This window comes from Melospiza georgiana, chromosome 20 (genome assembly GCF_028018845.1).
Source record: "Melospiza georgiana isolate bMelGeo1 chromosome 20, bMelGeo1.pri, whole genome shotgun sequence".
Taxonomy (NCBI): domain Eukaryota; kingdom Metazoa; phylum Chordata; class Aves; order Passeriformes; family Passerellidae; genus Melospiza; species Melospiza georgiana.
In genome coordinates, this window is record NC_080449.1 from 10409159 (window position 1) to 10431466 (window position 22308).

The window sequence follows — 22308 nt, forward strand, 5'->3', positions numbered from 1 at the left end:
GGTTTGGGGGACTGCAGGGGGAGGCTGCACGGAGAGAAGGAGCTGCACCCGGTGCATCCGCGTCTGCATGCGAGGGGCTGCACCGGGGGTGTCCGGTGGCTGCACAGAGGGACGCGGCTGTCCCGGGGCTGCCCGTAGGGTCTGCCCGGACCCCGCAGCCCCACTCGGGGACCCTCGGTGGCGGGCAGGGGGTTCCCAGCGGCGGCCCCCCGGGCTGGGCAGGGAGGAGCGTCTCGCCCGTCCCGTCCCATCCCCTCCCGTCCCGTGGCGCCCGGCCCGCCCCGCACCGTCCCGTCCCGCCCCCCGCCGCCCGGCCCGGCCCGCCGGGGCTGAGCAGCCGCGGGAGGCGCCGCGTTTGGAGTCGCTGCTCTCGGGCGCGCTGTGTTTGGGGCTCCCGGCGGGGCGGCGCGGACCCGCACACGCACCGGCACCGGCACCGGCTCGGCTCGGCCGAGGCCCCGCGGATCTATGCGGCTGTGAGCGGCGGGAGCAGAGCGGGATGGAGCGGCTCCTGGCGCCCGGCCTCCTGGTGCTCCTGCTGCCCGCCCTGACGCGAGGTGAGGGCCGCCGCCGCCGCGGGCCCCGCACCGGCCGCCCCGCAGGAAGTTTGCCGGGAGCGGGGCCGGGAGCGGCGGGCACCGGAGCCCAGCGGGGCACGGCGGGCACCGGAGCCCGGCGCCGTCGGGGGGTCCGGGCCGGGAGGTTCCCGTGGGAACCGGGACTCGGCTTTGCGGCGGGACCGGAGCGTGGCGCCCTCGGGGGGGTCCGCGTGGGAACCGGGGCTCGGTGCCGCGGGATGCGCCGGGACTGCGTTCGGCTCTCGCGGGAGAACCGGAGCGTGTTGCCAGCGGGACGACCGGACCGGAACCGGGTTGGGAGAGCGGGGCTGAGCCCCGCGGGGGTGGCCGGAGCTCGGGGAGCCGGGGCCGGGACGGCGCGGGGGAGCGCGGCGGGGCCGGGGCTCGGTGCCCCGAAGGAGGCGCTCGGGGCCACCGGGAGCCGGAGCTCGGTGCCCGGGGCTGCCGGGGGAGCGGCGCTCGCTGCCGTCGGGCGGAGCGGAGCTCGGTACCGGGGCGGCCGGGGGAACCGGGGCTCGGCCCGGCGGAGGGGCGCGCAGGGCGGCCGCGCTCCTGCTGCTGTTCTGCGAGAGCTTTTGGCCGTTTTGCAAATTTTTCTCGGTTTCCTGTTTCTTGAAAGTCGGGGCCCCCCGGGGCCCCCCCTCCGGGGCGGGTCCGGGTGCTTCTCCGCAAAGCGCTGCGCGACCGTCGGGGGCAGCGGGTCGGGGCACGGGAAAAGAGCCCCGAAAGCGGCCGGGGGTGCGGGACGGAGCGGGGACCAGCCCATCCCGGGGGGTCCGGAGCTGCAGTGCCCCCCTGCCCCGGGACTGGGCTAGCAGCCCCCTCTGGAGAGCCCTGAGAGGATTTGGGGGAGCGAAGGCAGCGCTGCTGCTCCCGGAGCAGGGCTGGGAGCCGTGGGAGGGTGAAGTTTGCAGAAAGTTGTGCCCGGCCGGAGCGGTCCCCAGCAGCCCGGCCCGTGTGCCGTGGGACACGGAGCCCCAGCAGGGTGACCCGGTGGGCTCGGCACCCATCCAGGGCAGGATCTGGCTGGTGGCGGTGGCGGTGCGGAGCTGCAGTCGCTCAATGTGAAACCGGCCCGGCTGCACACGCGTGTCGCAGAACCAGTTACCGTGAAGAGCGAGCGGGCAGAGAAGGGGAAGAGCGAGCTGGGGTGGAAATCGGAAGCGATTCTGGTACTTTCAGCGAGTTGCTGTGGTAACTCTGCAGAATTTGGCTCTGAGGGCCAGACAATGAAACCTTTACTCATAGCAAGTTATGACGGGCGACTCATTTCGTTACCGAGCTCGTGGTAACTCATGGGCCCCGAGCTGGATGTTTTTTCCCAAATGGCATTTGTCAGTCAAGGGCCTGATCTGGGCTTTCTCTCTGTCAGTCCTCCTGCTGGAGGAGCAGGCGCAGCCTACCCTCAAGCCCACCCTGCGTTTATTTTTAGGTGAGCCTCTCAGCGCAGGGGCCGCACAGTCCCTGCCCCGTCCATCACCCTGCAGATGAGGGCTGCTGTGTGCTGGACCCCACCTCACCAGGCTGTCTGGGGGTCTCAGCGAGCCTGTCCCCTGCCCAGGTGACACCAGGGGATGCAGCCCCCCTGCTGCCACCAGGGCCCTGAGCTGTGGCTAATGCTGTCCCTCTGTTTGCAGGTTTACGGTGCTCGCAGCTTGCCGAATCCTGCCTCAACGGGGGCAAGTGTGAAACTTTTCCCAACGGGACGGAGGTGTGCCAGTAAGTATGGAACAGCCAGAGGATTTTCATCTCCCCCGACCAAAGTTATTGACATTCATGTTGACTTTGCTTTGAAGGCTCTGGATTTAATAGGGCAAGATGCGTTTTCTTTCCTTGAGTGGCAAGAATAACCTGCTTGTGTAGGAGTCACCGCGAGTTTGGCAGGATCGGGCTTTGTTCCTGGCTGGGTGGAAAAACATGGGCAAAGGGCCATGTTTTGCTGGTGTTAGCCTATGCAGACTGCCCTGCTGATGGAGCAGGAGGTAGGGCCAGCCTGCGGCGCTCCTTGGACCGTCGGGCGGGGAGGGAGGCTGGCTGTCTGTCTGTTTTCCAGCTATTCCCTCCTGGCCCTGAAGCGTTGCCTTTCAGTCCCTTGCACACTAGGGTGACCGGTGCACCTCCAATAAACACTCAGGAGAGGTTCCATGGCCTGGCTCTGGCTGCTGGAGCTGCCCCAATGGTGTCCGTGGGCCGATGAGACATCGCCAGGGGAGCAGGGCAGCTCCTCCTGCAGCCCTGCCAGTGCTGGTGCCAAGCTGTGGTCTAGGCTGGCGTTCCTGGTGGGACCTGGCACCCAGACTGGCTCTTTCTCCAAGCTGATTGTGGGGGAACGGATGTGTAAAGCGTTGGGACTCTTTGAAGGACCAACCGACCCACCGCAGCGATGGCCGATTCACTCCAGGCTCCCAGGGAACAATAACCAAGAGAAATGAATAAGACTCCAGCTCCCTTTTTAAAACTATTCCATAAAAGAAATGTGAATGGGCAAGGCTCTGTTTTCCGGCCAGATTTCCCCTCTGCCTGTTGAACGCGGCCCGAGCTGCGAGCAGGCGGGGAGACGTTCCCACCCACCCCAAATTTCCAAAGAGGAAGTCCTCGGCGGAGGAACCTGAAGGCATTTCCAATCCCAACCTGTTGAATGGCAGTTTCCCTTGACAATGTGTGTTGCTTTTTTGCAAATCCGCCTGGGTGCCGTTACTCTGCCCAGTAGCCGGGCACCTCCCGCCCCCTTCTCCAAGCTGAGCCCCCCAACCCTTTGGTGCAAATAAATCAGCAAATCAATCAGGCACATGAGCAATTTAATGGACAAAGGCTGGGTCCCTTTGTGAGGCACTAATGAATGCACGCCACTTTTTTTTGCACAGAAGCCCTTACCAACGCTTGACGCTCTAAATCTTGTTTTCTTTCATTCAAAGAGCGACAGCTGGGATTCGGTCGAAATTCGGCAGCTATTGTTAAGGGAGGCAGATTAATGCTGTGTGACTAATCATGTATGGCTTCCCAGAATGCCCAACCCTCCACCCCCTCCCCAACCTTACACCCCTCCTTTTCCTTGTGGTCATTCTTTCCTTTTTTTCTTAAGTCTCTGCAACTCCTGATTTACATTTCATGTGCAGATGGTGATGGAATCTAATTAGATCTGATGTGTGCGAGCTCTATTTGGAGAAGCCTCCAAAGTAGGCTCAGGGTGGGTTGGGTTTTTTTGTTTTTTTTTAAGAGAAAAAGTTAACTTTAAAGAAGTTCTTGGTTGCTGGCTGTGAATAACCACTTCTCTCTTGGCTGCAGATGCCTTGTGAGCGTGTGTGAGTTATTTTTGCAGGAGCACAAGGTGTGTGCACTGGCTGTGTGAAAGCTCTTGTCCCGTGCAGGGCGATGGGGGCAGATACTGGAGTTACAGCCACACTGAAGGAGGTGCAACTTCCCAAGTTACCTGATAGCAACTCACAAAAATCCACGGTTTTTTCACTTTGTTTGAATATCTCTTGACGAGGAGCTTTGCTTGCAAGCTTCTTAAACAAAGCAGAGCCAAGAGCACAAGATAGCAGACACAGAAAAGCTTGGCACTGCCCCTTGGCGCCTGCGTGAAATGCACCATTTTGGCTGCTGGCCACATCTCCGCTCGGCCTGGCACTTAACAAAGTTTGGCCATAAAGCCCCTTTGTGCTGCCCCCACAAATCCAATTAGAAAGTGGAGTGAAATAAATAGTGTGCGAGGGCGATGCTGCTCCAGAGGACGAGTGTCCCAGCACTTGTGGCGGGACAGAGCTCGTTGGGTTACGTGGAGCCAGCTCTGATAACTCCAACCCCGGGTTATCAGCCCTGCTACGGAAAGGAAACTGCCAGTGCAAGACCAGGAGCTCTCTCTGCTTTTTATTATTTTACAGAGATAGTTTGTAAAGCTCCAGGTGCCTTATCTTGCTTGTCCCTTTGCCAGGCGGTGCAGGGCACGCAGGGCTTTAATTGAATGGAGGGACCAAGTGTTGGATTGGAGGGCTTGAGACAGAAGCACCCTAATTAGGCTCCTTTGGAGCTGCTCTCCATCTTGGCAGGGCTATCCGGGTCTTTCAGTGCAGGCAGAGCAGCAGCAGGTTTGTGGGTCTTGCACAGACCCCAGCTGAAGGCTCTGGGTGTTTTTGTCCCAGAGCTGGAGCTTTAAAAGGTCCAGGCTGGAGTTGGTGGCTGCTTGGGAGGTTCTGTGGTGTTGGGGAGCTGTGGCATTCCAGAAAAGGCCCTTGCCTTGGACTAAGGCACTTTCCCAGACTAAATGGGAAGGTTTTTCCAAGAGGTTGTTTTTGACTTCTAGTGATAGCTCCTAATTAGACTGTTGGATAAGCCCAGTTTTGACTGGCATCCCTGCAAATGAGCCGGGCTGATTTTAGCTCCCTGTGCCATGTGACATTTATTCCCAGGACCTCCCTTGCTCTGCTAGTTAAAAGCAGATGGCATTGAAAGAGGGCTGAGCTTCCAGCCCTGCCCCACCAGCCTCTCACCATTAAAGCCAGAGGAGCCATGCCTGGGCTCTCCTCTTGCTCAGAGAAGCAGAGGAGATGGTGGAGGGAGAGAATAAGTTAAATTAATCACTGGGCTTGTGCTGAAAAGGGGGAAAAGTCAGTTTGCTAAAGTACTTCCTCTGTTTATGAATCAGCACAGCGTTGTCGTTCAGCCAGGGCAGCGGCTCCTGAGCTGGTGCCCGTTGCCACCACCAGCTTCCATGGGCAGCAGGCCAGAAACATGGGAAGAAACATTCTGAAGGGGGCCATGGCGGGAAGAGGTGATTATTTTAGCTCAAAACTCTTTGAGGAGACAACCAGGAAGGCAGAGGAGTGATGTGAGCCCCGCGAGTTTCTGTGCCCTTCAAGTTATTCAACTGCTCGGTCATTGTTATCTCATTGTAAAGGGCGGAAGTTTCCTTCTGGTTTGGTTTTTCTCATGTGCTTTAACCCAACGTTATTTCCATGAAATAATAACAAAGAAAAAATGCAGTCTCGGTGCTGGGGAGGAAGAGGGTGGAGTGTTGAACAATCAACCAGAGGAAGCTCTTAAAGAAGTAGAGGAGCAGTGATTCAGCCATGTTGAGAACTCTTGCTGGCTCTTTGGAGTCTGATCTCATTCTCGGAAAGAACAAGGTGGAAATGGGTAAGAGGGGAGGTTAAAAATACCAGAGTGTCACCTGTTGTGGATTCCAGTGGAATAGAAACTGAAGCCCAGCTGCTGAGGTCATTGGGGCAGCAGTGGGGGTTTTAGCTCTTGTCTGAGAGAATCTCTTTGTGTCTCTGGTCCCTGCAAGGTGTCTCCATGGTTATCAGTTGTCTCAGGTGGTCCCACTCACTTCTGTTCAGTGTCCTTGGGGTTTTATTGCTTGGGCTGAGGTTTTTTGTTTGGTTTGTCTCTGTGGTGGCCAGAGGGTTGTTCTGCATGGGAAGTGTTTGAGAGGAAATATCTCAGCAGGTCCCACAGCCCAGAGAGGAGCAGGAGAGATGGGGTGATGCAGAGGGGGTCAGGAACTCACAGTGGTGCTCTTCACCTTTCATGAGTGGGGCAGCTGTTCCCCACCAGGCACTCAAGGTTTGGGTCAGAAAGGACCTTTAAAGGTCCTCTGCAGTGAGCAGGGGCATCTCCAATCTCCATGGTCTCATGGTGTGAAGCAGTGCATGGGTCTCTGCTCCCTGCGGCTGGAGGTCACTCGCTCCATGGTGTGGGTATGTTTTATTCCACCAAAATCTCTTCCATCTCAACACCTGACTCGCTGTCCTCCTTCCTGCTGGCAGCCACAACACGTCCATTTGTTCCAGCTGATACCTCACCTCCCAGGCTGTTATGGTTTATTGTATGTAGCACGAGGGTGACACGTATAAGTCACTGCTAGACCAGGCTATTCACCAATTAAGGGCCCGGACAACATCATCAGGAGGCAGTTAGCAAGTTTTAAAATAACATTGTTTGGAAATTAACCTGCTTTTTCCAGGCCTGGAGGTGTGGTGACCCTTGTTTTGCTCGTGTTGGTTGGTGTCCCAAGTGGTGGCAGCGTGCGTACATGAGTGGAATGTGAATTTTATAGAGCATCAGCCTGTTTAACGAGGGAGTAGCCCCAGGGTGCACTTAGGGAGAGCTGGTGAGCTCTGGATCTGGATGGAGACTTCTCTGTGGCTGACGTGCTGCCAGGTGAAGGTTTTGCACCATCTGTTGGGGCTGCAGAGGGGAAGAGCCTCTGGGATGGAACTCAAACCCCCCTGGGAAAGCAGACCTGCTGTGGGGTCTTGGCTGAGTCCTGCTGGTCAAGAAGGTGGTCAGGGTGCCCTGCTGCACTCAGGGCTGTGTGCAGCATCCTTGAGGAGCTGCCTGGGATGGGGCACTTGGGCTGCTCCCTCACCACTCCCCAAGCTGGGCTACCCTGCTGCTCTGCTTTGTGTTCAGAGTTAGAAAGATCTGCAGTCTGGAGAAGTGATGGTTTGGGATGGTTCCAGTTTCTTCCCAATGGTGTTTTCATCTCATGACATGGCCCTGGCACGTAGTGCTGAGCCTGAAGGGTGGTGCTGCATCCCCCATCCCTGCAGCTGTGCCCAAATCCCTTCGGTCCCTGATGCTGCCTTGCTGCAGGTGCCCTCATGAGCCCAGATTTCCTTATTCCAGAGTTCTGGAATAAGGACAGAAATGCTGCTCTGGTGTCAAGGGGAAATGCTGCGTTTTTGATTTCTTGGGTGTCTGAGTGTGGAGGCACCCAGGAGCAGAGAGGTGTGAGGGTCAGGCCCTGCTGGCTGGATTTTACAGCAGAGCTCCTGTGGGTGATGCTGGGAGGTCTTTGCTGGTGCCAGCAACTCCAGACCATGGCAGCTCCCCAGGACAGTTAGAGATGCCCACCTGGGCACTCCCCAGGGTTTAGCACCTTGTGCATCTGGCCAGGTGTGATGGTGCCTGTTCACTCCTGGACACCCACATCTGGACTCTGCCTTCTTCTCATGCACATCTGGTGGGTCAGGTCCTCTCCTGCCACCTCCCCATGGGCAGGTCTGTGGCACAGGATGGTGATGGGGTTCCAGATAGCTCAGGCAATTTGCTGGTGGTTAAAAGGGTGACCATGGAACTGTGGAATAGTTTGGGTTGGAAGGGACCTTAAAGATTCTTGTTCCACCCCCTATCATGGGCAGGGACAGCTTCCACTGGCCCAGGCTGATCCAAACCCTGTCCAAGCTGGCCTGGGACACCTACAGGGATCCAGGGGCATCCACATCTACTCTGGTGCTGGAGGTTCCCATTGGTAAATGCAGTGCTGGGTGTGAGAGATGCAGGAATAGAACCTCTGTGAGGTGCTGGGATGGGGGAGAGATCTTTGGCTGGCCTATATGGGGAGCTCTGCCCCCTAAAAGAATATTTTCAGTTGGAAGGAACTTACCATGATCACTGAGTCCAACCCATGCCTACCAGCTCGCATGCAGCAGAATTCGTGCTGTGCTTCTGGATTCCCGGTTCTGTTGGGAATCCCAGAGCTGGAAAGGACCCACAGGCATCACTGAGTCCAGCTTTTGGCCCTGCACAGAGCAAACCCAAAACCCCAGTGTGTGCCATGGGAGCAGGATGCTGGTGAGCCCAGGGTGTGCCTCCCTCACACTGCAGTAATTAATGTCTGCTTTAAGCTCTCACCCGTCACGTCCTCCCCTTCCCCCATGGCAGCCTGGAGTTAATATTGGAAAAGCCAGTTAAACAGTTAATGTTTAGGCCATGGTTATTAGGCTCTTGCACATTTCCAGCAAAGGGAGCCGAGTCGCATTTTAATGGGAAACTTTCATGCTCAGTCAAGTTGCAAAAATTTATTTGCGCCGAAGTAATTTTCTTTTAACAAGTTTTCACCCTAATTCCCTTCCCCAAAACCTGGATTTAATGCTATTTATATGGGAAATGGATTTATTAAGTTTTAATGATGCTATAACGCTGCCCTTATTTAATAGAAGGGGCACCCTGCAGGCAGGTGGGCTGGGAGGGCTGGGGGCCACAGGGGCACCCAGGGGTGGGCAACCTGTGCCAGCCTTTGGGCTTGGTTTAAACTCACCATGGCTGAGAGTGGCAGTGCCAGCTTTGCTTTATCCTCTGGGCTGTGCAGGATCTGTTGTCGGGACTGAGTTTGGCATTCTGCTGCCAGTCCCTCCTCATCCTCTGTGCTGTGGTGTGATGCTGCCACACCTGTCCCCAGGAGGAGCAGGGCAAAGAGCCCTTGGCACTGTGGGTTTTGGCTTTGTTAGCAGAATGATGGAGACCTCAAGGGCCACGCACTCCCTGCTGGCATCGCTGCCCGGGGATGGAGCATTTGTGAGGGACCCGTGGTTTATTTTAGGGAATTTTCTGCAGCCGTGGAGGAGAGCATGTCGCTACCCTGCTGGAGCATCCCTGCTTGAGGGGAGCAGGATGAGACCCTCCCAAGGGCTCTCCTGGCTGGTGAAGCCATGGGCTGGCTCCTCTGGAGCAGGTGGAGGAATGTGCCTGTCCTCTGGGACGCTTTGGGGCGGGCTGGGAGAGTGACCCCACGGGGGAGCAGCAGGGACAGAGGAGGGGCTGTCCCCGGCCCCCAGCCCCTATTAAAATGTTAGACACAGACCTGCAAGTCAAAAGGCAGGGCGACAGACGGCCCTTTCACAGGGCCTGCCGCTCCCCACAAAAGGGGGGTTTCCAGGGGAGGGGGGCAGGAATGCGCGCTGCGGCCGGAGGGCAGAGCCACCACCATTGTCCCGCTCCCTCGGCGAGGGCGTCATGTTGACACAGGGATTTCTGCCGGCAAAAGGTGGCAGAGGAGGCGCAGGCTTCCCTCCCTCCCTCCCTCGCTGCTGTTTCCTTGGTTAGACTCAGCAGCAGCAGAAATCCCGGGGTCCCAGACCCCAGAACCCGTCCGCTCTCCGCTCCTTACACGCGTGGTTCCCAAGCGGGCAAGAGTTTTGTTGTTAATAACTATTTCTGGGGTTTTTCTTGCAAAGGGAGACCAGCAACTCCATGGCTGGTTGAGGGGAGCTGGAGCCATCCCTTTCTGGCCATTGCCACCTCTTCCCACTCCCCATCCCATCCCCAGCAGGAATTTCTTTGGCTTTGGGTTGGCTTTGTGCCACGGGGCACCCGTGTGCTCTGCAGAACCCCCCTCTCCTCCCCGTTTATAAATATCAGGGCTAAATTTAGCTTGTTTAAACTTTTGGTGGCTGTTCAGATCCTAATCGTGGGTTTGAAGTTCAGGATTAGACGAGTGGGATGGTGGGGTCACGAGTGGGAGTTTTCCATATTTGGCTCTGGGGCAGTGTGGTGTTTAGCCAGAACTTGGTTTGAGGGGGAAAGGGGAGAAAAGAGGGAGTCCATCATCACTGAGTGAGATTCTGACACTGGGCTGCGTGTGTGCCAGAGCTCAGAGAGCGCTGCAGAGTGAATTCAACCTGAATGGGCAGCAAGTGCTGGTCCAGAGTGGGGTAAAACCAGCAGTTACCCCAAAAAGGTGATGAGGGAAGAGTGACTTCAGGCAATGCTGAGCAACTCCTCATCTCCCCCAAATTCTGACTTTTCTTGTGCTGGCTTAAAGAATATCACATGTTCAGAGGGCAGAAGCAGGGAGCAGTTTCAGGGGGCGTTGTCAGGTGCCACAGGGGCTGGGTGCCATTCCAGTGGGCACCGTGGGTGCTCCTTGGGGGTCCTGCCCCAGGAATGCCACACAGATATGTCCTGGCACCGTGTGCCAGCCCCAGCCCAGGCTGTGTTCCCTGGGGATCCATCCTCCATGGCCACCCCATAAATGCAGGGGCAGGGTGAGCAGAGCGAGCTGGGCTCCCACAAACAATGGGGCTGTGCAGAGGATATAAAACACATCCACTGGGGAAAACAAATATTTCACAGCAGCCATTGTTGAGGGTGGGAATGGGGCGAGTTTTGTCTTGGGCTCTTCCTTCGACATCTTTCATGTTTGTTGTGAATGAAGCTGCATTGAAAGGCAGCTCCTTCCCAGGTAGCCAGTTACCACCCCTGAATGGCCTGACCACTCTGCTTAGTAATGGGATTATATTGTTTTTCATTACAATGGGAACTTTGATTCCCAAACTGTCCTGACTAATGTCTGCTTAAGAAACAAAGGCATTTTTTTTTCCTCCAGAGGAGGAACAGGGCTCTAGCATGTTTCTTCCCCACTCCTGTCCACGAGTATATCCAGCTTTGGGAATTCCTTTAGTTTCTCTCCAGATGAAAGTCTGGATCTTAAAATCTCAATTAGATGACTTGGGCTAGGTCAAAAATGAAATGAAACAAGAGAAAGAAAAAAAAAACACATCAAAGACTTGGGATTGCAGTTTGCTTTTTTAATTAAACAAGAATGGAGATCTGCTCTTGCTTTATTAACCTGGTGTCACTTGGAGTAACCTGCTGCTTTGCCAACCACCTCCCTGTGTGAAACTCTGCTTTTTTCCCAGGCTGGTGTCCCAGAGTGTTTAATAAAGCAGGACCTGGATGAGACTTCTTAAAAAACCACCGCTTATGTGTTGAGCTGGGTTTTGGTACTGGGAGCTCCGTCGTGGCTGCTGTGGAGGTTTCTGTGGGGCTGTGCTGGTGCCAGGGCAGCTTTGGGGTGCATCGGCCATTTAGGGTGCCCCACATGGGTGAGGGCAGCTCTGCCTCCATGCCCTGGCTCTCCTGGCAGCTCTGGTGAAGCCTTTGGTTTGTTACCAGCCCCACATGGGTGAGGGCAGCTCTGCCTCCATGCCCTGGCTCTCTTGGCAGCTCTGGTGAAGCCTTTGGTTTGTTACCAGCCCCACATGGATGAGGGCAGCTCTGCCTCCATGCCTTGGCTCTCCTGGCAGCTCTGGTGAAGCCTTTGGTGCCAGGAACCACCAAGCAAAGCTGCAGGTGAGCTGTGGAGCCACGGGGGGCTCAAGCAGCCCCCCAGCCCCTGGGAACAGGGAGCATCCACAGCCCCACGTGCTCCAGGGAGGTCAGGGCAGCACCCAAAGTGTTCCTCATCTCCCTGCACCAATTTCTATCCGTGTGCCCCTGGTGATGCCAGGCGAGGAGGATGGGGCAGAGGGCAGGGTGCTGAGCTCTGATTCCCCAGCAGGATTGTTCTCCTGCCTTCCCCTGGCTCCAGAGTGTGCTCCTGTGCCAGCAGGCTGTTTCCAGGGCAGGGAGCCATCCTGGGGACCACAGAATGCACCTGCTGCTCCATGCATCACGGGAGGGATCCTTGGGGGGGCGGTGGAACGAGAATGAGTGGAATAAGCTGGAGTGAGAAGCAGGTTTCCTCTCTCATATCCCCAAGCACTGGCCTTTCCTCTGGTCAGGCTGCAGCCAGGGGAGCTCAGGGCTCCCTGGGCTGGCAGTGAGCAGACGTGTCTCGGGGGAAAGGGTGTGACTTCAGCTGGGCGCTGCTGCCAGGCCGTGCCAGGCAGGGAGCCCCTGGCACAGCTGGAAAGGTGGCTCCTGCGTGTGGCTGCCTGGCTGTGCAGCTGTGGGGCCCGGGGGAGGCTGTGGGGCTGTGGTTGCAGTGCCAGCCCGGGGGTGACGGTTACCCCGAGAGCTGCGGGGCTGTGTCCCTGCTCTGCACCTGGGGCAGCCCGCGCTGCCTCTGGGCTCCTGTGCAGCCAAGGGAGGCTCTTCTCAGCGTTGGTTCTCCTTCCCTCAGCTGTTGCCTGCAAACGTGTGAAATCTGAGTGTCTTCCACTCCACGGGGTCCCGAGCACGCTGGCGCAGCCACCCCCAGGTCACGCAGCACGTTTGCTGCTGCACAGGGCTCTGGGGGTGTGAAGGTCCCACGGGGGGACCCTCTGCACCACTCAAGGTCGCAGTTGTGCTCCTGAACCTTCTCTGTGCTGGGGTGGCTCTGCCTGAGGCTCTGGGAGCAGAGAATGGCATCCCCCAGCCCAGCCTGTTGGGGAGAGGGCTTCTCCCCACGATGGGAGACCCTGCACCCAGCACCAGGGATTGTCCTGGTCCCAAAATGGTGCTCGAGTAAAGGCCTGAGCCTGCCCTGCTCAGCTTTCCCACGCTGCTCAGACCTTGGGGAGAACAGCCACGGCCGTTGGTGCTTCCAGCAGCTGAGGGTGAGGAAGAGGTTGGGTGATAGCAGAGCAGATAAGAGGCAGCCTGGATGTGGGGCCAGGATGGGGGTCCCCACCAGCCCCCTGTCCCTTCCTGCAGTGTGGGGCTGTCCCTTGAACCTCCCCCTCCAAAGGATGGGCATGGGGGACAGCCCGTTCACCTCCTGCTTACACCTGGTTTCCACTTTGCTTGTTGGGATTTTTTGTACATTGTAAGCCCTGAGTGGGTTTTGCCTCCAGCCCTGCCACCGTCTCGGTGTCCCTTGGGAGAGCAGGCTGTGTCCTGGCAGGAGGGCAGTGATGGTGTGAGCTGGGCGGTGATGCCACATCCCCCCTGGGACACACCATGGCCCTGGGCTGTGCTCGTGCAGGGCTGTGCATCCCGATGTGAACAAAGCCCCCGTGCTGCCGTGCAGGAGCTGTGCTGGCCGGGTGTCATCTGTGCTGCCTGTGGCAGATGGCAGCTCAGTCACAGAGGAAAACATTAGTCTTGGGTCAGGGGTCACAGAAACATCTGCCTCGGGATGCTTTCAGTGCCCGCATTGCTGCGCACGGACAAAACCTGTTGCTGGTGGCTTGGAGCAAAAGCCTTGAGCAACAGAGAGCCAACAGAGGGCTGGCAGCACCAGAGCCACTCGCAGGCAGCACTCAGAGCAGAGAACACAGCTTGGGGGGCTGGGATGGGCACCCCAGCTCCGGCAGAGCTGCTGGGAGCTGTGTTAGTGAGCAGAGGTGTGGAGCAGGGCTGAGGCAGCAGCTGGCTCTGATACTCCTGCAGCTCATTCATTCGAGCTCACTCTTTGGATTTTCTGATCCGCCGAGCTCTCCTGGAGCCTCGCTGGAATAGCTGCAGCGTTGGGCCTCTGGTTGTGACTCAAGGATGTGCAGCAGACACAACAAATGCACGTGCCCGTGCTGAGCAGATCCAGATTTGGCCCAGGCTTGGTGCTGGGAGCAGAGTGGGAATTCAGGGCTGCTGCTGCTGTTCCCAGGCTGTCCCCAGGGACTGCTGTCTGACCTTGGACAAGGCCTTCTCCATCACCCTTCACTCTGGCCGTGAATCATGCGGATTTATGGCCGGCAGCTCAGCGCGTTATTAATCTTGTCCCCCCTCGCCACAGTTTGCACTCGGATGCTCATTCCGAGGGGGAAGACACATCCCAGCCTGGTGCTGTGGGAATCCAGCTCCCAGCCTCTGCCTGACCCCCAGAAACAAAAAGCACCACTGGGATGGCCAGCCCCAGACACCCAGGGCAGTGTAAATCAGCGTGCTCACCCTGCAGGGAGCACCCTCACGCACAGGGCTGGGGGCTGGCTGCTGCTCCCGTGGTGGAAAACACCCCAGAAGTGCAGAGGTGTGAGATTTTCTGCTGGAATGGTGCTGGGAGAGGGGGGATTGTGTGTTGGAGCAGAGATTGGCCATCACAGGGATGGGGATGGGGATGGGGATGCAGTTAACTTCCATCAGTGGCTAAAATGGAGCCTTTGATGCCTCCTCAGCACGTTAATGAGTCAATGGAAACAATGAGGGAGACACTGGGGTATTTTTAGCCATTCCTGCCTGGTTTGGGAACGGGGTGCTTGTCATGCCTGGAGCTGGGACTGTGACCACACCAGCCTGGCTGAGGCTTTCACAGAGGCTGCTCAGGACCCCGGGCAGCTTGGCCACATTTCAGTGCCTCCAAGCTGCTTCCTCATGGCCCTCCTGAGCTGTTTTGATCCTGCAGCACCCGCCCTGTCCTCTGCCAGCAGGTACAGCTGTAATTAAAGCCGAGCTTTAATGTCTCCTATGCTAATTTCCATGAGCTGCTCGGGGTTGGCTTTGGGTAGCCCTGGCTTGGGAAATGCCAAAGGAAAAAACCACAGGGTGATCCTCACCTGGCTGAGCCCGCGGGGACGTCGCATCCTCCACGTCTGCTCACCTGACACCACCTCGTGTCTTTTGCAGAAAATAAAGCTCAGCTCCTTGGGCTGAGCTTTAGGAGAGGCTTTTAGTCCCTGGAGAAATGGGTGGTTGTAGCATAGCTGGGAGTTGAACTTAGCTCTGCTGAATCCAGCCTTTCCAGAGCTGGAGAAGTTGGAGAATAACTACAGCTTGGGTTGCCCTGGTTCTTCACCTGGTTTTTGATCTCTTGCTTTGCATGTGAGACTTGTCTCCAGGCTCTGCTCTGCAGCCAGGACTCTCTGAATCTGCTGAGGTCGCTGGGCTTTGAAATGCAGCTCCAGTCTGTCTGTGTGAGCTCTGGGACCCATGAGAGGAGGGAACAGTGAAATTCATCCTGTGGTGGCTCTATCCACAGCTGGGAATGTGCTCTCCCCTGCTCGTCCCAGAGCTGCTGTTGCAGGAGTGGTGTGGAGAGGGAGGAGGATGTCCTGGGCACAAAGAAACCAAGATGATTCAGAAACCATGGAGAGATTTGGGAGGGTCCTGTGCCGGGAGCTGTGTGTGCAGTGGGTGTGTGAGGCTGGGAGTTGCTGGGCACATCAGAGGGTCTGTGCTGCACAGCCCCATGTGGAATGACAGAAATCCTCCCTGGGTTGGAGCAGTGACTGCTGGATTGGAAGCTGCCTGTGCTGGGGTGATTTTTCCTGAAGATTTGCTGGGAATGCCCCTTTTGGGAGGAGAGATACGGAGTGTGAGTGTACCCTGGACTTGATGGCCCATCTGTGCCCATCTCAGCCCTTCCAGGCTGAACTCTTCCCTGCCATCTGCTGCACCCTCCTCGCTCCTGGAGCTGATTGTGACCATGAATCAACTCTTAAACAAATAGAAGTTAATTTTAAAATAATCTATGAACTCCATGAAACTTGAGGGGTTTCCTGAAGCACAAGCCTGGAAAGCCCCTGAGCAGCCCTGCCAGGAGTGAGGCAGCCCCCAACCTGAGCAGTGCCACTGTCCCCAACCTGGGCAGTGCCACTGTCCCCAACCCGGGCAGTGCCACTGTCCCCATCCTGAGCAGTGCCACTGTCCCCAACCCGGGCAGTGCCACTGTCCCCAACTCGGGCACTGCTACTGTCCCCAACCTGAGCACTGCCACTGTCCCCAACCCTGGCACTGCCACTGTCCCCAACCCGGGCACTGCTACTGTCCCCAACCTGAGCACTGCCACTGTCCCCAGCCTGAGCAGTGCCACTGTCCCCAACCCTGGCACTGCCACTGTCCCCAACCCAGGCAGTGCCACTGTCCCCAATCTGGGCAGTGCCACTGTCCCCAGCCCGGGCAGTGCCACTGTCCCCAACCCAGGCAGTGCCACTGTCCCTATCCTGAGCACTGCCACTGTCTCCATCCTGAGCAGTGCCACTGTCCCCATCCTGAGCACTGCCACTGTTGGCAGCCCAGGCAGTGCCACTGTCCCCTACCCACCCTGTGCCTTCAGGAAGGGGCATCCCTGTCCCTCAGGGTTCTTCCCATCACCAATTAACCTCCTGGCTAATAACCACGCCCAGGTTCAGGCTGGGATTTACTTTGGTTTCCCATCCATGCGTTCAGCCCCCCCTTGCCTGCGCTGGAATTGGAATCAGTCTGAAAATTAATTCAGTAGGAGGGCGTTGGGCTGTGTGCCCCTCTCCCCGACCTCACAGCGCAGGAACCCCAATTCCAGAGAGCCCCCCCGGCCTCCTGCCTTGTCCTGGGATGCCGAGCATCCCCTCTGGTCCCTGAGCATCCCCTCTGGTCCTGCAGCATCCCCATGTCCCTGTCCCGTGGTGGCACCGCCGCGCCCAGCGCTTCCCACGCTGCCACTGCACCTCTTTGTCCAGCATCAACTTTTTTTCCCCCCTATCCTCATTCCCTCTTTTCTTCCCCCTCTCCTCATTCCCTCTTTTCTTCCCCCTCTCCTCATTCCCCTTTTTTTTCCCCCTCTCCTCATTCCCCTCTTCCCCCTCTTTTCTTCCCCCTCTCCTCGTTCCCCTCTTTTTTCCCCCTCTCCTCATTCCCCTATTTTCTTCCCCCTCTTCTTATTCCCCCCTTTTCTTCCCCCTCTCCTCCTTCCCCCTTTTTCCCCCCCACTCTCCTTATTGCCCTTTTCTTTCCCCTCTCCTCATTCCCCCCTTTTCCCCCTTTTTCCCCCACTTTTTCCCCCCTTTTCTTCCCCCTCTCCTCATTCCCTCTTTTTTCCCCCCCACTCTCCTCATCCCCTTTTTCCCCCTCCTTTCCCTCCCATCGCACCCTGCCGTGCCGCTCCTCTCTCCCCCAGCCCCGCACCTCGCGGGGGGATTGATTTAAGGAATGAAGCGTGTGCGGGGCGGCACAGGGGCGCTTTTCCCAGCGGCGTGCCTGTGCCTGTGCCCGCTCCTGTTCCCGTCCCTGTCCCGCACAAAGGGCCCTTCTCAGAGCTCCGCATTCCCCGCGCAGCCACCCAGAAGCGGCCGGGCACCGTCCGTCCGTCCGTCCGTCCGTCCGTCCGCCCGTCCGCGGGCGCCGGCAGCTGCTGAGCCTCATTAGGATGCACACCTGCTCCCCGCCGCCCTTTGTGCGCCGAGCAGATGCCCTGATTTATTATTATACACATTTTCTTTTTCATTTGGCCTGGATAATGCCGTCTCATTAACTCAAAATGTCTCCGAATCCTGACAAATTCTCTCACACAATCCCCCGACAATGAAATCAGAATTGGGTTAAAAAAAAAAAAAAAAAAAAAAAAAAAAAAAAAAAAAAAAAGGAAGGGGAAAAAAAAAAAAAAAAAGTAGGAGGAGAGAGAGGGGGAGCGGGGCTGGAACGTGGTCGTGCCGCCGGCAGAGCGCTGTGGCCCCGGGCTGGGGTGGCTGAGGGTGGGGATTGCGGGTTGTGCCTCACCAGAGGAGCCCCACGGGCTGGGTTTGGGGGTTGCAGGTGGCTGCTGTGCTCTGCAGCATCCTCTGGGACCGCCCTGCCCGCCCCCGTGCCACAGGAGCCTTGGAGGCGTGCAGGAGGCTCGGGAATGTGATGTCCCACCAGGTCTGATGGCAACAGGTGTGAGCTCGTGGTGCCCTGAGCCTGACCTGCCACAGCGCCCGGGGACCCCCAGGTGGTGTCACCTTCCCCACCTGGGGTTGCCTCACCCCCAAGCGGGGCCATTTGTGCCTTTTTTTGTGTCAGGTGCACAGCTTTGCTCCTCATCCTCATCCTGCCCGCTCTGCAGGGTCCTGCCAGCCACACATCCTGCCCAGGCCCACCAGGATGGCTGGTGGGGTTTGCCATCAGGGCACATCTCTGGTGCCAGCTCCAGCCCAGGGGGCCAGTGGTGACAGATGGTGAAGCTGGTGGTGGCATCAGCGGTTCTTCTCTCAGGGCCCCCACGCAGAGGGATGCAGCAGCCAGAGCCTCTCACCCTCCTCGTGCAGGGTTTGCCTTTGGGGAAGCTCTCAGCTGGCTTGGAGGAGCAGGAACGCATCCCACCTGTTGCCAGCCAGTGCTGAGCCCCTGCTTAATTGTGTTTGAGTGATTTAGGAGGGAGGGAGGATAAAAATAACCCTGGTGCAGCAGAGACTCCAGCGTGGGCAGGGAGCAGGGCTGTCCCTGTGGATTTGGTGTGGGTATGGGGATGCTCCTCTCGTCCCTTGTGCCTCAGTTTCCCCGTTGAGCAGGGAGGGGAGGGAGATGAGGCGCAGGACGGCTGCGGTTCTGCAAGTCAGCACAGGCCCCTCCATGGGGGCCGCCTTTGTTCCCTGCACCTTTCATCCTCCCCTTCCCAGCCTGGAGCGGCCAGGGCAGAGCCTGGATGTGGCTGGGCCGGTCCCCGGGGCTCACGGCGCCCTCGGGGCGTTCAGAGCCGTCCCGCTGATGTCTCACCTCACCCCTGCCAGGTGCGGCGGTGCCTACGTGGGCGAGCGGTGCCAGCTGCCCAACCCGTGCCTGAGCTCCCCCTGCAAGAACGCGGGCACCTGCACGGCGCTGGTGCGCGGCAGCACGGTGGATTACAGCTGCGCCTGCCGCCTGGGCTTCACCGACGAGCTGTGCCTGACGCCCCGCGACAACGCCTGCCTCAGCAGCCCCTGCCGCAACGGCGGCACCTGCGACCTGCTCACCCTCAGCGAGTACAAGTGCCGCTGCCCGCCCGGATGGTCAGGTCAGGGGGCACCCGGGGGCACGGCTGGGCAGGGAGGGGTGGGCTGCCACCCCAGCAGGGGAGGGGCGGAGAGCTGCCCCTGAGTTTGGGTTGGGGGAGGCGGGTGAAGCTGGTTAGGAGTGGATGGACTGCAAAGATGGTTGGGGTGAGTAGATGGCAGCCAGGTCTGCACCCCGGTGTGGATCACTGGCACCAAGAGCTGCCGCAGGGATGCAGAGCTACCTGTGATTTTGGCTTTGGGGAGGTGGGCAGGGTGGTCTGCAAAGCTGGTTGGGAGTGGCAGTTGAGGGAACTGCGACCCTACTGCACAGTGGGGAGATCAGGTACAACCAATTCCAGATCTGGAGGATGGGGGTTTGAGGCAGGGGGATCAGGTACAACCAGTCCTAGATCTAGGGGGTGGCGGTTTGAAGTGGGGGGGATCAGGTACAGCCAATCCCAGATCCAGGTCTGCACCCTGGTGTTAGACCACTGGCACCAAGAGATGCCACAGGGGTTGAGAGCTGCCTGTGATTTTGGCTTTGGAGAGGTGGGCAGGGTAGTCTGCAAAGCTGGTTGAGGGTGGGCAGACTGCAGAGGTTTTTAGGGTGGGTGGATGGCAGCTGAGGGAACTGCGACCCTACTGCACAGTGGGGAGATCAGGTACAACCAATTCCAGATCTGGAGGATGGGGGTTTGAGGTAGGGGGATCAGGTACAGCCAATCCCAGATGCAGGTCTGCATCCCAGTGTAGATCACTGCCGCCAAGAGATGCCACAGGGGTTGAGAGCTGCCTCTGAGTTTGGCTTTGGGGAGGTGGGGAGGGTGGTCTGCAGAGCTTTTTAGGGTGGGTGGATGGCAGCTGAGGGAACTGCGACCCTACTGCCCAGTGGTGGTTCGAGGTGGGGCGATCAGGCACAACCAGTCCCAGATGCAGGTCTGCACCTCGGTGTAGGTAGCTGCCACCAAAGCTGAGCTGCTGTTTGCATCCTCACCCTCCCTCCCTGCCCTCCCCAGGCAAAACCTGCCAGCAGGCCGACCCCTGTGCCTCCAACCCGTGTGCCAACGGGGGCCAGTGCGTGCCCTTCGAGGCGCACTACATCTGCCGCTGCACCGCCGGCTTCCACGGCGCCAACTGCAAGCAGGACGTCAACGAGTGCAACATCTCGCCGCCCGTCTGCAAGAACGGGGGCAGCTGCACCAACGAGGTGGGCACCTACCAGTGCTCCTGCAAGCCAGCCTACACGGGGCAGAACTGCGAGCACCTCTACGTGCCCTGCAACCCCTCGCCCTGCCAGAACGGGGGCACCTGCCGCCAGATCGGGGACACCACCTACGACTGCACCTGCCTGCCAGGTACGGAGGGGAGGGCATGGGGCACTCCACCCTAAATGAGTGCTGCCTGGATTTCCCGTCTGGGAGAGGCAGAACCCTCTGGTTGTGCTTTAGGGAGGACGTTGGGCAGCGATGCCCGAGGAGGAGAGTTCATCTGGGGGCTTTATGTACTTTGTGCTTCACCAAAATAGCTCTTCCAAAGCAACTGTTTGAGCAGAGGCCCCTGTGCGGATGCTCATATTCCAGAATAAGAGTGCCTTTTTCCGCTTTAGCTCAATCCACTTCCAGACTGGAATAATTAGCCCGGAATGGCTATTTTGGAAAGTTTCCGAGTGCTAACGGAGCTGGGGAAGGAAGACCCTCTCTGTGCTCGCTGCTGCTCCCTCTGGCAAGCTCTGGAGCAGGATTGCAGCCTCTGGCATGGAGAGCTCCTGTGGCGGGGCCTGGTGGGGACTGTCCTGGGAGCTCAGTGCCCTGGAAGGGATCTTGGCACCCTGGAAAGGAGCTTGGCACGCTGCAAACCCCAGAGAAGAGCAGCAGCTGTGAAAGGGCTGCCTGACCCCAGCAAGCCCTTTCACTTCTGCCCTCAGACAGTGGGCCTGCAGTGCAGTAAGGGCAGGGAGCAGAAGGGACTGAGCAGCTCCATGGGTCAGCTGGAGAATTGAAAGTGGAGTTTCAGCCCAGAGCCACGCTCAGACCAGGTTGTGTTTCCTGGGATAAGGGCTGTCCTCACCCCAGCCAGCCACACTGGCCAGCTGTGCAGATGTGCAGGGGATGCACAGCCCTGTCCCTGGGGAGGAAGCTGTGGGCAGCACTGTGGTGCCTGAGGAGCCTCTTGTGGGGTTGGTTTGATCCTCTGGTCACCCATAGCCCTGCAGTGGCCAGAGCAGGGTGAGGCTTGGGTGGTTTCTCTGCTCTGCATTGCTGGGCATTGCCATGGGGAGCTCCAGCCTCCCTCCCTGAGCTCCTGCCCCATCCCTGCTGGGGACGTGGCATCAGGGTGGGCATGGGGTCTCCCAGATGGCACAGACACCCACACCCAGCCTGGCTTGGGGCAGATGAGTGATCCCTGTGAGCTCTCTGGGGGATCTTGTCCTGATGTCTGACACAGGTTCAGAGGTTCCACGCCCTTCCCAAAGCTTTTGTGTGCAGTGCCTCAGCAATCTCATCAACCATCCAGCACAGACAGGGCCCTGCAGGGTCTCCTGCCTCACCCCACCAGAGCTCACCCAGGCTGGAGCAGAGCTCCTGTCCTTGGGGACAGGGAGGTGTGGGGCTGATGAGCCAGCAGTGCCAGGAAGGAAACCTTTCCTTCCAGGACGAGCGATGCTCCTTGTCCTTTGGGGCAGCCCTGTCCCGCAGGGATGGGCAGGTGGAGCTGCCAGAGGAGGTGCAGGAGGAGCTGTGCTGCCCTGCCCTGCCCTTCTGCTGACGAGGCACTTTCCCTGAGCACGGCGGGGTGAGGCACAGCCCGGGGCACAGCCCAGCACTGTCACGCCCAGCTGCGGCTCCGTGGGTGCTCCCAGGGGAGATTTGCATCCTGCAGGAGCTGCTTCACCTCCCGTGGGCTGGCACAGCCCCTGCTCAGGTCCCTCAGCAGCTCCTCCGTCACACACAATGCAGGAGCTGCAGGCAGCAGAGGGACAGGGGGCTGCTGCCCGTGATAAGGGGGTGATTGATATGCTGGTATGTGGCACAGCAGACGGGGAACAATGTCCCCTTTTCATTCCTGGAGAGGCCTGGCTGTACCGGGTTTCTGCAAGTTAAACTAATCTTGGCTGTTTTATCGTGCCATCGCTGCAGAATGTAACCCTGAGTTTAAAGTAATTGCCGTGCTAATTACTCATTTGGATGGTTCAAAATGAGTTAATCCTGGTATCTGGGACATTGGGAGCTATGGCTGCTCAGGCTCGGCCCCACTGCTTAAAAATGAGGTGCAGATCAATGTTATCTGCAATCATAAAAAGCTGTGGCTGCACCCCATGTGATGGAGATGGGCAGAGGAAAATGTGGAGAGAGTGAGGGGAAAGCTCCCAACTGGGCCAGGGTCTGGGGTCCCACAGAGGATGAGCCTGGGCACCTGGTCCTTACCTGTGCAGGTGACCTGGGTGGGGAGCAGCCTGGTCTGGACCTGCAGAACACCCTGAGGAGTCTGAAGGAGCTGCAGATGGACACTGACACTGTGGGCTGCCATTGCCACCCCAAACCACAAGCCACTGGGTCAAGAGCTTTGAGGGTTGTACAGTAAATGAAGCTTTTAACACAAATGTCAGTCGGAGGTGGCTTGGCAGATGTCCTGAGGAGGGCCTGGCTGCTGTGCTCCTG

At 58.3% G+C, this 22308-nt stretch overlaps 1 protein-coding gene across 2 annotated transcripts in view; it reads left to right on the forward strand.

Moving 5' to 3' along the window:
• Positions 1-490: 490 nt before the first annotated feature.
• NOTCH1 (notch receptor 1) overlaps positions 491-22308 on the forward strand; it is a 42711-nt gene continuing 20893 nt past the window's right edge. For both annotated transcript variants that reach the window (XM_058038258.1, XM_058038259.1), the window contains exons 1-4: positions 491-557; positions 2216-2297; positions 18407-18669; positions 19666-20004. In XM_058038258.1, coding sequence (XP_057894241.1) covers positions 500-557; positions 2216-2297; positions 18407-18669; positions 19666-20004 — 742 coding nt within the window. In that variant the 5' untranslated portion in view covers positions 491-499. The remainder of the gene's footprint in view (positions 558-2215; positions 2298-18406; positions 18670-19665; positions 20005-22308) is intronic.